The sequence below is a fragment of the Cervus elaphus genome, chromosome 29 (assembly GCF_910594005.1).
Source record: "Cervus elaphus chromosome 29, mCerEla1.1, whole genome shotgun sequence".
NCBI classification, from domain to species: domain Eukaryota; kingdom Metazoa; phylum Chordata; class Mammalia; order Artiodactyla; family Cervidae; genus Cervus; species Cervus elaphus.
Window position 1 is genome coordinate 50,393,120 of NC_057843.1, and position 15,853 is coordinate 50,408,972.

The 15,853-nt window shown below is 49.5% G+C and overlaps 2 protein-coding genes across 10 annotated transcripts in view; one reads left to right on the top strand and one right to left on the bottom strand.

Moving 5' to 3' along the window:
• The window catches only part of GCNT1 (glucosaminyl (N-acetyl) transferase 1), a 59,535-nt gene that overhangs the window by 31,621 nt on the left and 12,061 nt on the right, over positions 1–15,853 (top strand). The gene's annotated exons all lie outside the window — the stretch shown is intronic.
• LOC122685905 (MLV-related proviral Env polyprotein-like) lies at positions 3,645–5,465 on the bottom strand. Its single transcript, XM_043890950.1, has one exon. The coding sequence runs from the start codon at positions 5,463–5,465 to the stop codon at positions 3,645–3,647; it is 1,821 nt and encodes a 606-aa protein (XP_043746885.1).

Consider the following 15,853-nt stretch of genomic DNA (forward strand, 5'->3'; position numbering starts at 1 on the left):
ACCCCCAGGTGACTCGTGAGCGTGGGGTGCACGGGGCCGGAAGAACTGCAGTTGGCAAGCTCTCTGCCTTGGGATCTTACCTGCTTCCCACTCCTTCCCTTGGCCACGCTTCGGGGTGGCGTTTGGGCCCCCTGGCTTGAGTCTCAGTCCTCTGAGATCTTACATGACCTTGGCATCAATCACAGTAGTGGGTATTTTGCTTCTGTCACAGCCTCCAGAGACCACAAGAACAGTGGTCCTTGGAGGGTCCGCGAAATTGAGCCCCAGAGGAGGATTCAGTGAAGCTCGAGGGTGACAACCTGGACTGAAAGCTTCCTGCTGCAGGATGATGGGTCATGGACCTGATGTATCCATCCAGCTATGCGTTTATGCAGACACACAGATGTGTGCACAGACTTGGTGTGGACACACACGTGTGTGTACTTTTTTTGTGAAATATTTCCACTACTTAAAAAAATGGTACAATAGACAACAGGCAGAATTATTCTTATCTATAATAGTTTTATTTGGACTTAAACCAGAATTAACTTTGGTGGAAATTGTTGAAATAAGAGTTTGCCTTTTAAAATTCTACTCCTTTCTTTCATTATAGTTGACAGTTAGTCTGTCAGCTTTAACCTTCATAAAGGTTAACAAAGCTAACCAGTGCAGAGCTCTTATTATCTTTTTATTTTTTCTCACTTTTTTAAACTTAATATTAAAAAAAAAATGTATTTGGCTGCACTGGGTCTTAGTTGTGTCACACAGGAATCTTTGTTGCATCATGCACAATCTTTAGTTGCGGCACTCAGAATCTAGTTCCCTGACCAGGGATTGAACCCAGGCGCCCCCCCCCCCCGCCCCCCGCCCCCCACCACCCACCAAGCATTGAGAGCATGGAGTCATAGCCACTGAACTACCAGGGAAGTCCCTAATTTAATTTTTTTAATTGAAATATAGTTGATGTGTGATATCATATAAGTTATAGGTGTGCAGTATAGTGATCCACAATTTTCAAAGGTTATGCTCTATTTAGAGTTATTATAAGATATTGGCTATATTCCCTGTGTTGTACAATGTATCCTGTATCTTACTTTTTACATAACCGTTTGTACTTCTTAATCCCTTGAGGCTTCCCAAGTCACTCAGTGATAAAAAATCTACCTGTCAAGCAGGAGCTGCAGGAATGTGGGTTCAATCCCTAGGTTGGGAAGGCACCCTGGAGAAGGAAATGGCAACCCACTCCAGTATTGAGGGGAGAATCCGATGGACAGAGGAACATCGTGGGCTACAGTCCATAGGGTCGCAGAGTCAGACATGACTAAATGAGCTTGCATGCATCTCTTAATCCTTATTCCTATAATGCCTCTCCCCTTTTCCCACTGGTAACCACTTATTTGTTGTCTATATTTGTGAGTTTCTTTTTTGTTATATACACTGGTTTGTTGCATTTTTTAAATTCCACATATAAGTGATGACAGTATTTGTCTTTCTTTAACTTATTTCACTTAGCATAATGCCATCCAAGTCCATCCATGTTGTTGCTGATGGCAGAGTTTCATTCTTTTTTATGGCTGAGAAATACACAAACACACCCCCACATCTTTATCTATTATCTGTTGATGGACACATCTCTGTCTAGGAGTCACAGGTGTAATTAGAGGCTGAACAAGAAGATTCTGATCATTCTTAAAGGCGTATTCGCATGTATGTGAATAGTCATATAAACTTGATAAATCCTTTTGCTTCCAAGTTCTGAATATGTCATGTCATATTAATTCATAGTGAAACACATATTATTCCCAATTCTCTCCCTCTTCCTGCTTTGCCTTTCTTTTTATTGTTAAAAAGAAATTATGAAGAATATATCCTGAGCCACATTTAGCTCACTTTCTTACACATTTTTTTCATTGTCTTCTTTATTTTTTAGTTTATACATCTGAACCATGTGTTTATTTTCTTTTTGGCTGTTCTAGGTCTTCATTGCAGTGAGCAGGCTTTCTCTAGTTGTGGCAAGCAGAGGCCACTGTTTGTGGTGGTGTGTGGGCTTCTCATTGCAGCGGCTTCTCTTTGTGGAGCACAGGCTTCAGTAGTTGCGGCATGCGGGCTTAGTTGCTCTGAGGCATGTGGAATTTTCCCAGACCGGGGATTGAACCCCCGTGTCCCCTACATTGGCAGGCGGGTTCTTATCCATTGCACCACAAGAGAAGTCCTTGTTATCTTATTTATATGGTGATAGTTCTCTAAATTAAACTAATGTGTGATTGAGATGAATATAATCATTTAGAATTGGGTTCATTTTAAAATACAGAGGCATGTGCTAGTGATATCTAGTAGATTTTAATTTTTAAATGCCACTATAGCACTTTTTTTTTTCTTTTACATATTGAAATCTTCTAATGTTTCGTACTTATTCCAAGCTGAAGTCTGGATTTGTTGCTCAGCGAGTTTTAGACTTCTCTTACAGGCATCTCCTTATCTGTTTATCACTGTGTAAACAAACCTACGCTGAGTGTTACCCTTTACCTCTACTTTATGTTTTTGATTAGCTCCTTACCATTTTGAGCTGCTGAAGACAAAGAGCACTTGGGAGAAGAATAAAATTAGGAGGAGACCTTTGCTTGGAACAGCAGTGTAATTCTAAACACCCAGCTGTGGCCAGTTTTGTGATGCTGGGCAAAGTACACAACCCCTGTGTTTTCAGCACCCATCTCTCCTATTGCTCTGTGCTCCTAATATTGTTTTATTGAATCTCAAGGGAAAAACAGTGTTTACATTATTAAGACTGGTGCTTTTCTGAGCCAAGCCATGGGCTGCACTGTGATTTTTTTTTTTTTCCCCATCATTTTGTGATTCTAATTTTTTGGGGTCAATAATAATTATCTCCCTAACCCCCTTTGTTTGCTTTGTCTTCAAAATAGTTATTACAGATTCACCCCCAAACTCTGCCAGTTGTTTAAATGGGCTTTAAGTATGCTTATTCCCATCAGTTATTCCATTCACTTCATTTTCTTTCCATTCAACATCTCCGCCACGGCTGTATGCTATGTCTGTCTGTTGGCCTGTTACACACACAGCCTAAGGTGTTCCTTTACTATCATCCTGGTATTTCCTTTCTTTTCTTCTGGTGTTGTGATACAGTTTCTGATTCTTATGTTGTCCTCCTTCTTGGCTTACAACATAGTTTTTGTTAGAAAACGCCGCGGGAGAAAGAAAAAGCCGCCTCTAAGGACCGGTGGTAAAGGCCTTTTTATTAAGCGTCGCTCTCGCTCTCGGGCAGAACTCCCGGGGGGCTGGTGAGTGAGGAGACAAAGGGAGTCTGCAAGGTATGAGGGGTGGGGAGGGGTTTTATAGTCCGGGCAGGGCGTCCAGGCCAGGTCTTTTCATATAAGGAAGAAAGCGCGGGCTACAGCGGTGGTCAGTGTCCGAGGGCTCTGTGTTGGTACCTGATTGGACCAGGCTGCAGGGGGCCAGCCCCTGAAAGTTTAGCCAGCCTCCAGAATTTGCCTTGTAGCACTTTCCCGGGGGCATGCCCCGACCTTTCATCCCGGCCTTTTAGTTATAGGACAAGGGGCGCCGGTTCTCTCTGGCTTCTTCCTGCTGAACGGGGGCGGCGAGGGGTAGGGTGTGGCCGGGATGACAGGGAGCGTCTGCCGTTAATTTTGTCACAGAGTGTCCGTTGGAAGCCCTTGGTACTGCTGTCGCAATACCATCAGCTGAACCGTGTTGAGCCGCTGTTTGACGAAGGCCAAGAGCTTATTTAAGAGACAGGGCCCGAAAGTTAAGAGCAACAAGAGGATTATGAGTGGTCCCATTAAGGTCGAGAGCAGGGTGGTCAGCCAGGGGGAGTTTTGGAACCATGATTCGAACCAACCTTGCTGGGCTTCCCGTTCCCTCTTTCTGCGCTCTAGTCCTTCTCTTACTTTGGCCATGGACTCTCTCACTACCCCTGTATGGTCTGCGTAAAAGCAACACTCTTCTTTGAGGGCTGCACAGAGGCCCCCTTGTTGTAAAAAAATCAGGTCTAGGCCTCGTCTGTTCTGTAACACCACTTCTGACAAAGAGGTTAGGGATTTTTCCAAGGCCATCATAGACTTTTCTATTCGTGCAATGTCTTCATCAATGGCGACTCTCAGGATGATTAGGCCCTGATGTTGTGTAGTCAGGGAAGCAATGCCCGTGCCCGTTCCGGCCGCCCCCAGGGCGAACAGTGTTGCTAGAGTAATAGCTGTAACGGGCTCCCTCTTATGTCTGGGAGCTGGGGTATCTTGGTCCCAAAAGTTGTAGAGGACCTCTTCTGGGTGGTATGTAATCTTGGGTACTACTACTACCATGACACAGAATTCTCTGCTCTGGTCGAAGACAGCCAAATGGAGACAGGGCGTCAGCCCAGTCCATGAGCATATCCACCACCCCCCGATTTCGGGAATGACGTAGGTCTTATCGGTGAAGTTGGTGTCATTGTCAGTCTGGGCGCACAGGGTTTGTTTATCTGTAGGAACCGTGCCTAAGCAGGTCCCCGAACCCCATACTTGTTTCATGGTAAGGCCCACCTTGCGGTCTCCCCAAGAGCACTGTGGTGGGTTAGAGAGAGTGGATAAGTTGTAGGTGGCATTTAAACCCACGGCCTCGTAGTAAGGTGGGTGTGAGGTGTAGCAAAGCCAGCAGGATTGAGTCGCATTAGGATCGGAGTGGTTAAGGGCCCCGTAGGTTTCTTTGATCAAGGCCCACAGGGGTTCTTGGGTTTCTGGTGGGTCTGTCTGGGTTAGCTGAAGAGAGGGGGTAGGGGTAGGCGAGGTCACAACATTTGCGGCATTTGTCCCTTGTGGTGAGGGGCGGGGGGGTGTAATAATCTGGTTGGGCCCCATAACTTGGGTCTGGGCGGGTTGTAGGACTTGCTGAACATACAATGTTGCACTATTGCTTCCCGTACCATAGGTATCATATATCACTACCCCCCAGGACAGCCCAGAAATCCATCTATTTTCAGTCCGTCCCTGCTGTGTGAATGATAGTTGGATCTGGTCGCTGCATTGCCCTGGGTTGGAGGGTCGTCCCTGCCAATCTGATTTTGGAAGAGGACCCGTGAAGGACATATTGATCAGGTCTGGCCTGGTCACCGACCACTTCCGATACCCATCATTGGAAGTAACACAGCCCCAGGATTTACAGTAGCGGCTCACCATTCCCCCACAGGTTTTTATGTTTTCTCGCTGATGTCCCGGGCAGGCATAAAACCCGAGAGACCTGACCCTACACTTGGAGTATCCTGATTGTTCGATTAATTTTGTAAGGTTAAAATATAAGTCCGGCCACCACTTATCTTTCGGTTGGGTGGCTGTGGTCCGGTTTAGCTCTTCGTAGGTCTCTCCATTTTTTAAGATCCATGTGACTTGAAAAGGCTGGTGGGGGTTTTGGTAGGTGTGCCCCCCTTTTTCCAGGACCCCCAGTACCCCCAGAGTAACCCAGAGTAGAGAGTCCCGCATTGTTCTGAGGTTGGGGTGAAGGGGGTGTGGCGGACAACCAGCCTCGTGGGTCTCGTAGGGATGGAGCCGGTAACCAGGTCAGGGTGTCCCAAGGGAATAGCACCCCAGGAGTAGGAAGCAGATGGCTAGGTATGTGAGGGCCAGGGACAGTCGAAGAATGGAGGACCAATTGCGGGGGGCCGCGGCCGCTAATCTAATGGCAAAAAGTATGGCCAGAGCTGTGATTGTTAGCAGCCACAGCGGGTGATGCCAGGTCAGCATCGGATATCGGGATGTGGTCTCTCAATTATTCTGGGATCAACGACAGAGGGGTTCGGGTGATGGTTAGTTTGGTCGGCCCCGTGAGGGTGGAGTGGTAGGAGTAATTGGGAGGAGGGGCCTGGGCCGGGGCCGCCCCTGTCTCTGGGAGACCCGGGGGAGCTCGTTTGAGCCGGGTCAGGTGATACCAGGGCTCGTGTCCCAGCAGTTTGGCTGCCGTGGGAGTGGTGAGGATTACAGTATGGGGCCCCGTCCAGCGAGGTTGTAGCAGGCGGGGACTCAAGGTTTTTAGCAGTACCTGATCTCCCGGGGCCAGAGGCTGAGTTGGCCCCTCGTCGTCTGTCGGTTGTGGCAGGACCCGGTTTGCGTGTTCTCTCAGCAAGGATCGTAGGAGGGAGAAGAGGGGGAGGTACCCCGCGAGTGGGGGAGCCTCTCCCTCTGGGAGGTGAGTCAGGAGATAGGGCCTGCCGTAGAGCAGTTCAAAAGGGGTCAAACCTGTTTTGGAGTGTGGTGTGGTGCGAATGCGTGTGAGCGCCAGAGGAAGGAGGTCGACCCAAGACAGCCGCAGTTCTGAGGCAAGCTTGGTCAGGTGCGTCTTGATGATGCCGTTCACCCGTTCTACTTTGCCTGACGATTGGGGCCGATAGGGGATGTGGAGATGCCAGTCGATGCCCAGAGCCGTAGCCACCTGCTGGGAGATCTGTGAGATAAATGCAGGCCCATTGTCAGACTGGAGGGAGTTTGGCAACCCAAATCTGGGAATGAGATGGGTCGTCAAGACTTCTGTCACCGCCGCTGCCGTCTCTCGGGCGGTGGGGAAGGCCTCGACCCATCCTGAAAAGGTATCCACCAAGACCAGCAGATAGCGGTAGGTTCGATGTCTGGGCATGTGGGTGAAGTCTATCTGCCAATCTTGTCCGGGCATATGTCCCCTTAGCTGGTGAGTCTCCTGTGGGGGTCGGAGTCCTCCTTGAGGAGAGGTGGAAGCACAGGTTAGGCAGGAGCGGTGGACCGCATATATGGTCTGTCTGAGATGTAGGGGAGAAAAGACAGGGCTGAGAAAGGAAAAGAGAGCCCTTGGCCCGATGTGGAGGGTATTGTGGATTTGGGATATTATGGCCTTAGCCTGGCGCTCAGGAAGCACCGGTTTATTATGGAGTAGTATCCATCCCGACGGGTGCCTCTGAGCCCCTTCCTGTGCCAGCAAGGCTCTGGCTTCTTCGCTGGAATAATCTGGGTTGAGGGTGGATCTCAAAGTCAGCAAGGGCTCGGGGGCTTGTTGTAAGGTGATTTGTCGAGCCACTTGATCTGCCATATTATTACCCAGAGCGACACTGTCATGAGTATTTTGGTGTCCCTTGCAGTGTATGATAGCGACCTCTTTGGGCAGAGATAAGGCATCTAACAGTCGAATAATGTGGGGGGCATTACAGATGGGGGATCCTTTAGTGGTCAGGAAGCCCCGCTCTTTCCAGATTGCCGCGTGAGAATGGGCAATCAAGAAGGCATATTTGGAGTCTGTGTAAATATTGGCCCTTTTTCCTTTTGCTAGGTGTAAGGCTCTAGTTAGGGCTGTTAGTTCAGCCTTTTGAGAGGTCGTCCCGGGTGGCAAGGGCTGAGCCTCCAGGACTTCTCGGGTGGTTACCACAGCATGAGCCGCCCTTCGGTTTCCATCAGGATCTCGCTTTGAGCTCCCATCGACGAACAAAGTTAGCTCTGGATCTGGTAGAGGTTCGGAAAACAGGTTGTGAGGTGGTTGCATAAGGGACTCAAGGACCTCTGAGCATAAGTGGGCTGGGGGTTCTGAGGAGAGGGGGAGGGAGGGCAACGAAGAAAGCGGGTTTAATTGTGGAGAACGACTCACGGAAACTTGCGGATTGTCCAAAAATACCAGGTGAAACTGCTGGAGCCTGGATTCGCTGAGGTCAGAGAGAAATCTAGAGGCTAAAAGATCGCCAAGGCGATGAGGTGAGAAGATGGTCAGGGGCTGACCATGAATCAGCTTTTTAGCATCAGCGTACAATGTTGCTGCTGCCGCTAGTGCCCGCAGGCAGGGGAACCATCCCCTGGCTGTGGGGTCAAGTTGTTTGGATATGTAAGCAACAGGCAGCAGTTCGGGGCCAATCGGTTGCACCAGGGCTCCAAAGGCTATCCCTCCCTTTTCATCAGTGTATAGATGGTGTGGATAGTTGGGATTTGGGAGAAAGAGAGGGGGTGCAGCCAATAGGGTTGAGCGTAAAGCGTGGAAGGCCTTAGTCACTTCAGTGGGGGAAGACAGTGGTCCTGTGGGAGTCTCTTTAGCAGCGGCATATAGGGGTTTGGCCAGGGTGGCGTAGTTCGGGACCCAGTGTCGGAAGAACCCCATCAGTCCTAGGAAGGACAATATCTGGTCTCCGTTGGCCGGAGGACAGATGGACCTGAGGAGGCTACACCGATCTGCCGTCAGGGCCTTAGTGGTAGGGGTGATTTTGAGGCCTAGATAGACAACAGAAGTCTGAGTCAGTTGGGCCTTGGATTGTGAGGCTCTGTAACCCTGGGAGCCAAGGAAATTAAGAAGAGTTGCAGAATGTTGTCGGGAGGTTTTTTCTGAGGGGCTGCAAAGGAGCAGGTCGTCTACATATTGGAGGAGGGTGCTAGGGCGGAGCGAGCATCTGGCCAGGTCTCGGGACAGAGCCTGTCCGAAGTAATGGGGACTGTCTCTGAACCCCTGAGGGAGTACAGTCCATGTGAGCTGGGTGGTAAGCTGAGTGTCGGGGTCAGTCCAGGTAAAAGCAAAGAGGAATTGGCAGTCGGGGTGGAGTGGGATGGTAAAAAAGGCATCTTTGAGGTCAATGACGGTAAAATGAGAGGTGTTGGGAGGTATGGAAGAAAGGAGAGTGTAGGGGTTAGGGACAAGTGGATGGGCAGGGACCACCGCCGCGTTGATCAGGCGGAGATCCTGCACTAGCCGGTAGTCTCCTGAAGCCTTTCGAACAGGAAGGATGGGTGTGTTACAGGGGGAAGTCGTGGGGATCAAAAGACCCTGTCCTCTGAGACGGTCGATGATGGGCTTTAGTCCCCTGAGGTTATGAGTAGACAAAGGAAACTGGGGCCTGGCTGGGAAGCAGGTGGGGTCTCTTAGCCGGATGAGGACTGGAGGGTGGTGCCGAGCCACCACCGGGACTCGGGTGTCCCAGACCTCAGGATTAACAGAAGAAGTTGGGGGGTCAACAAGTAACATTAGGAAGGCCCCTGACGTGGGAGCCGATCCTGGAGTCAGGTGAAGAGTGGCCTTCAGCTTAGCGAGTATATCTCTTCCCAAGAGAGGAGTAGGGCAGGAGGGGATGACCAAAAAGGAGTGGGTAAATAGGCAGGAATCTAATTGGCAGAACAGTGGTTGGGTTTGGAGTGGACACGAGGGTTGGCCGTCAGTGCCCATAACCGAAACCTGGGAAGGACGTAAAGTGCCCCCGAAAGAGGAAAGGACCGAATAGGTAGCCCCCGTATCAACTAGAAAGTTGATGGACTTACCCGCTACCTGGAGCGTTACCCTAGGCTCGGCTTGGGTTATTGGGGTCCCCGAGTCTGGGCGGCATCAGTCATCATTGAAGCTCAGCAGTTCCGAGGCCGGAGGAGGGCAGGAGGTCTCCCTGGGGCGCTCTGGTCTCCGGCCCCTAGAGGTCGGAGCCCGAGAGGCCCGGGGACAGTCACTAGCCCAGTGTCCTCGTTGTTTGCACAACGGGCACGGCTTGGAAGGAGGCCGCGGATTGGGGCACATCTTGGCCCAGTGTCCTTCTTGGCCGCACTTGAAGCAGGCCCCCGGAGGGGGGTTTTGGGGCCCCGAGCCCGCCGCCGGCCGGAGGGCTGCTACCAAGGCCTGGGTTTGCTGGTTTAGGAGGCTTGCCTGAAATTCGGCCTTTTGTTTGAGCCTTGCCTTTCGGCTGGCCTCAGCAGTTTCTTCACGGGCGTTATAAACTTTAAAGGCCATTTTTACCAGGTCTCGAATAGGGGTCTGAGGGCCATCCTCAGCCTTGGCCAGTTTTTTTCGGATGTCAGGTGCGGATTGGGAGATAAAACGATTGGCCAAGGTAGCTGCCCCCATGGGGGACTCAGGGGACAGTCTGGTGTATTGAACAAGGGCCTCAGTCAGCCGATTAAGAAACATGGCTGGGTTTTCATCGGGCCCCTGAGTCACCTCATCTTGTTTGAGGAGGTTTACCACTTTATGAGAGGACGTTTCCATCCCATCAAGGAGACACTATCATATAGCGTACCCGCAGCTGGCCGCCACCCCCTTCCTGGTAGTTCCAATCAGGGTCGGTGTCAGGAACTGCCTGAGCTCCCGGGGGGCGCTCGGGGGAGGCGTTGGCACTATGCCGCTGGTCGGCCTTAGCCCTGGCTGCCGTCCAAATGGCCTGCCTCTCCTTGGGGGTGGTGGTAGATCCCAGGATGACATATATGTCCTGCCATGTTAAGGCATAGGCGCGGGTCAGACCAGTAAACTGCTTAATGTACTGAGTGGGGTTGGAGGAAAAGGATCCCAGCTTGGCCTCAATCTGTGCTAAGTCCTGGAGAGAGAAGGGGACGTGGACCTGGGCCAGGCCGTCGGCTCCGGCCACTTGCCGCAGAGGGAGTAGCGGGGCTGGGGGAGGGGGCGGGGAGGCCCCTGGAGGGTTGCTATGGGAGCGAGTGTGGGAGCTAACCGGAGACGAGTAGGGAGTGACGGGGGGAAGGGGAGGATACAAGATAGGGCTAATGGCCGGAGAATCTGGGGCCGGCGGTGAAGCCTCGGGCGGGAACAGGAGCAAAAGAGGCCGGAGTAGGGTTAGAGGGGGAGGGGTTAGGAGGGGCCGGAGAGGAGGGGGAAGAGGTAGGAGGGGCCGGAGTGGAAGGGGAGGGAGTAGGAACCGGAGAGGAAGGGGAGGGGGCCGTGGGAGAGGCGTAGGGAGGGGGGGCCACCAGATCTTCTGGGGGAACAGAGAAAGCAGAGGACTCAGAAGCGGGAGGGGTTGGCTTAGCTCGGGAGGGTGGAGTCGGGGGGGGCCATGGTGAGTAGGATCTGGCTAGGAGCACACGTAGTGCACAGGGTGGGGCGAGAGCGCAAAGCCCAAAAGGCCTGAACATAGGGGACCTCAGACCATTTTCCCGTTCTCCGGCAGTAATTATCCAAATCACGGAGGACGTCAAAGTCTAGTGTCCCTGTGGCTGGCCATTGTGAGCCATTATCTAGGGAATACTGAGGCCAGGCCTGTGAGCACAGAAAAGTGAGCTGCTTGGGACGGATATCTCTCTTTAGCCCTAGAGTCCGCAGGTTAGCTAGCAGGCACTCTAAGGGGGTGGAGTATTGGGGATTGGGTTTGGAGGCTGTCGATCCCATGGCGACCACGGGGTGTGGAGGCAACCCCCGCTGTCCGAACGTCTTCAGACAAGTCGAGGGGAGCCGGAGGTCCGTGTTGTCGCGGGGAACGTCTTCCTCACGGCCGCAGGGACCCGGAAAGGCCGAAGCCGGAGGTCTACTCAGCCGCTGGGGACGTCTCCCCACCAGCTGGTGACCGGGAAGGCCGGAGCCGGAGGCCGAAGCCAGAGGTCTACTCAGCCGCTGGGGACGTCTCCCCACCGGCTGGTGACCGGGAGGGCCCAGTAAGTGCGCACTGGTTACGGAGCCCTAGGAGGTGGTCGCCAGGGAAGGCAGGCCCCAAAGCCGAAGGGACTTACCCCGTATCCTGCCGTCCGGGGGGTTGGTCAGCCGCCTGGGTCCGGGGCTACCGCGGCGGTGGAGCTCGAGGGGGGCCTCAACGGCGAGTGCCGGGGGCCCCTCAACCCAAGCCCCACGTTGGGCGCCAGATGTTAGAAAACGCCGCGGGAGAAAGAAAAAGCCGCCTCTAAGGACCGGTGGTAAAGGCCTTTTTATTAAGCGTCGCTCTCGCTCTCGGGCAGAACTCCCGGGGGGCTGGTGAGTGAGGAGACAAAGGGAGTCTGCAAGGTATGAGGGGTGGGGAGGGGTTTTATAGTCCGGGCAGGGCGTCCAGGCCAGGTCTTTTCATATAAGGAAGAAAGCGCGGGCTACAGCGGTGGTCAGTGTCCGAGGGCTCTGTGTTGGTACCTGATTGGACCAGGCTGCAGGGGGCCAGCCCCTGAAAGTTTAGCCAGCCTCCGGAATTTGCCTTGTAGCACTTTCCCGGGGGCATGCCCCGACCTTTCAGTTTTGATGGAGCTCATCAAAGTTCATTTCAGCTTCCTGAAAAGGGATGCAGACGGGTGAATATTTTGAAGTTTTTCCTCTCTTAATATGTAAAATGTTTTTATTTTACCCTTAATTTACATGGTAGTTCATCTAGTTCTAAGAATTCTCATCTGGAATTCAATTTCTTTCTTTTTTTTTCATTTATTTTTATTAGTTGGAGGCTAATTACTTTATTGTAGTGGTTTTTGTCATACATTGACATGAATCAGCCATGGATTTACATGTATTCCCCATCCCGATCCCCCCTCCCTGGAATTCAATTTTTTTTAGCACTTTGGAGGCATTGCTCCATTATCATCTGGCTTGTTTGGCTTTTATGAAATATGGAGACATTTTGCTTCTGCATCTTTTTCACGTGGTTTATCTCCACTCCCCCACCCCAGAAACCTACATGATACTCTTTTTCCCCAGTGTTCTGACATTTTGTGTTTAATAAGTACATCTTGAAAGTGAAAGTCGCTCAGTCATGTCTGACTCTTTGTGACTCCATGGACTATTCAGAATTCTCTAGGTCAGAATACTAGAGTGGGTAGCCTTTCCCTTCTCCAGAGCATCTTTCCAACCCAGGGATTGAACCCAGGTCTCCTGCATTGCAGGTGGATTCTTTACCAGCTGAGCCACAAGGGAAGCCCAAGAATACTAGAGTGGATAGCCTATCCCTTCTCCAGTGGATCTTCCCGACCCAGGAATTGAACCAGGGTCTCCTGCATTGCAGGTGGATTCTTTACCAACTGAGCTGTCAGGGATGCCCTGAGCTATGAGTTCAGTTCAGTTGCTCAGTCATGTCCAATTCTTTGCGACCCCTTGGATTGCAGCACGCCTTGCTTCCCTGTCCATCACCAACTCCTGGAGCTTACTCAAACGCATGTCCATCAAGTCAGTGATGCCATCCAACCATCTCATCCTCTGTCGTCCCCTTCTCCTGCTGTCAGTCTTTCCCAGCATTAGGGTGTTTTCGAAGGAGTCAGTTCTTTGCATCAGGTGGCCAAAGTATTGAAGTTTCAGCTTAATTTCAATGAATTCCAATGAATATTCAGGACTGATTTCCTTTAAGATTGACTGGTTTGATCTCCTTGCAGTTTAAGGGACTCTCAAGAGACTTCTCCAATACCACAGTTCAAACACAGTTCAGCACGGTTCCTTGAGCTACCAGGAAAGCCCCATAAGTACGTCTTGGAGTGGGTCTATTTTTCACCCATGATGCTGGTATTCCAAGGGACTTTTCAATCTGGAAACTATCCCTTTGTTTTGAGATATAATCTTGGAATTATTTAACTGATTTAATTATTTACTTCCATTTTTTCTTCTGTTTTCTCTTTTTGGAGGTTCAGTTCAGATGGTAGATCTCCTGGTCTAATTCCCCAAATTACTATATATTTTTTTCTCTAATTTTCCATCAGTTGGTTTGCCTGTTTGCTTAACCTCCCAAGAATTTTTCTCAACTATATTTTCCAATGCTTCTATTGAGTTTTTCAATTTTTTCTGTCATGTCATTATGTTTTAAGAGCTTTTTTATTTTCCAGGTGTTCTGTTTATGTGGTTTCTTGTTTTTTCTAATCATCACTGTGAGGCAAACCACCCCAAACATAGTAACATACAACATTGTCATTTTATTTATTACTCACATATTCTGTGGGTCAGGAATTGAGTGACTAGGGGCTTGGGTCATCTATGGCTTCTTCACTCACATGGCTGGCACCTGGGCTGGGATGAATTGAGACTGGGTTTATCTGGGACTGTTGACTTGGGTATACATGTGTGACCCATCCATGTGGCTTCTTTCAACATGACAAGAGAACTTTTCCTCTGACAGGGGGCTTCTGGGGAGTACATTTTCCAAGACACCCAGGTAGAAGCTGCACGGTTTTACATGACCTAATTACTTCTGCCATACTCCACGCATCAGTGTTCACATAAGGTGGTCCAATTTCAAATACTATATGTTTTTGAGTTGTTTGTTGTTTTTTTTTTTAAGTGATTGCCCTTGGAATTACCAAAAACTTCTTAAAATATTCTCCTTTAGATTAATACAACTGAATTTCAGTAATATTCAAGAACTTTGATCCAGTTGACTGATAATCAAAGTATCAGTCCTTTGAATGAATATTCAGGGTTCATTTCCTTTAGGATTGACTGGTTTTATCTCCTTGGTGTCCAAGGGACTCTCAAGAGTCTTCTCCAGCTCCACAATTCAAAAGCATCAATTCTTCAGCACTCAGCCTTCTTCACGTTCCAACTCTCACATCCCTACATGACTACTGAAAAAACCATAGCTTTGACTATATGGACCTTTGTTGACAAAATGATGTCTCTGCTTTTTAATATGCTGTTTAGGTTTGTCATAGCTTTCCTTCCAAGGAGGAAGTGTCTTTTAATTTCATGGCTGCAGTCACTGTCTGCAGTGATTTTGGAGCCCAAGAAAACAAAGCCTGTCAGTGCCTCTTTCCCATCTATTTGCCATGAAGTGATGGGGCCAGATGCTATGATGTTAGTTTTCATATTGAGTTTTAAACCTGCTTTTTCACTCTTCTCTTTCACCCTCGAGAGGCTCTTTAGTTCCTCTTCACTTTCTGCCATCAGAGTGGTATCATCTGCATAGAGTGGTTATTGATATTTCTCCCAGAAATCTTGATTCCAGCTTGTGAGTCTCCAAGCCCAGCATTTCCCATGATGTGCAGATGGTGACTGCAGCCGTGAAATTAAAAGACGCTTAGTCCTTGGAAGGAAAGTTATGACCAACCTAGACAGCATATTAAAAAGCAGAAACATTACTTTGCCAACAAAGGTCCGTCTGGTCAAGGCTATGGTTTTTCCAGTAGTCATGTATGGATGTGAGAGAAATTTGAGCACCGAAGAATTGATGCTTTTGAACTGTGGTGTTGGAGAAGACTCTTGAGAGTCCCTTGGACTGCAAGGAGATCCAACCAGTCCATCCTAAAGGAGATCAGTCCTGGGTGTTCATTGGAAGGACTGATGTTGAAGCTGAAACTCCAATACTTTGGCCACCTGAAGTGAAGAGCTGACTCATTGGAAAAGACCCTGATGCTGGGAAAGATTGAGGGCAGGAGGAGAAGGGGATGAGAGAGAGTGAAATGGTTGGATGGCATCACCGACTCGATGGACATGGGTTTGGGTGGACTCCGGGAATTGGTGATGGACAGGAAGGCCTGGTGTGCTGCGGTTCATGGGGTTGCAAAGAGTTGGACACGACTGAGCGACTGAACTGAACTCTGCATAGAAGTTAAATAAGCAGAGTGACAATGTATAGCTTTGACAGACTCCTTTCTCAATTTTGAACCATTCTGTTGTTTCATGTCTGCTTTTAGCTCATGCTTCTTTATTTGCATATAGATTTCTCAGGAAACAGGTAAGGTGGTCTGGTATTCCCATCTCTTTAAGAATTTTCCACAGTTTATTGTGATCCACACAGTCAAAGGCTTTAGCAGTCAATGAAGCAGATGTGTTTGTGGAATTCCCTTGCTTTGTCTATGATTCTTGGACTCATAGAGTGTGTAGCCTTTTCAGATTGGCTTCCATCACTTAGCAGTACATGTTTAAGCTTCCGCCATGTCTTTTCATAACTTGGTAGCTCAAAAAAAATCACTGAATAATTTTCCATGTTATAGATGTACCGCAGTTATTTATTCATCTATTGAAGGACCTCTTAATTGCTTCCAGTTTTTGGCAATTATGAATAAAGCTGCTATAAAGATTCACATGCCTGGTTTTATGTGTATACACTGTTCAATATGGGTAAATAGCCAGGAGTGTGATTGCTGGGTTGAATGATCAGCTTATATTTAGCTTTGTAAGAAACTGCCAAACTGTCTGCCAAAGTGATTGTCCCTTTTTTGCATACTTGGAGCTCACTGAGTCTCTTGGATATTTGGGTTAATTTTTTTATAGT

Coding starts and splice junctions, on each gene's coding strand:
- LOC122685905 (XM_043890950.1), bottom strand. CDS start 5,465: ATGCGGGACTCTCTACTCTGGGTTACTCTGGGGGTACTGGGGGTCCTG.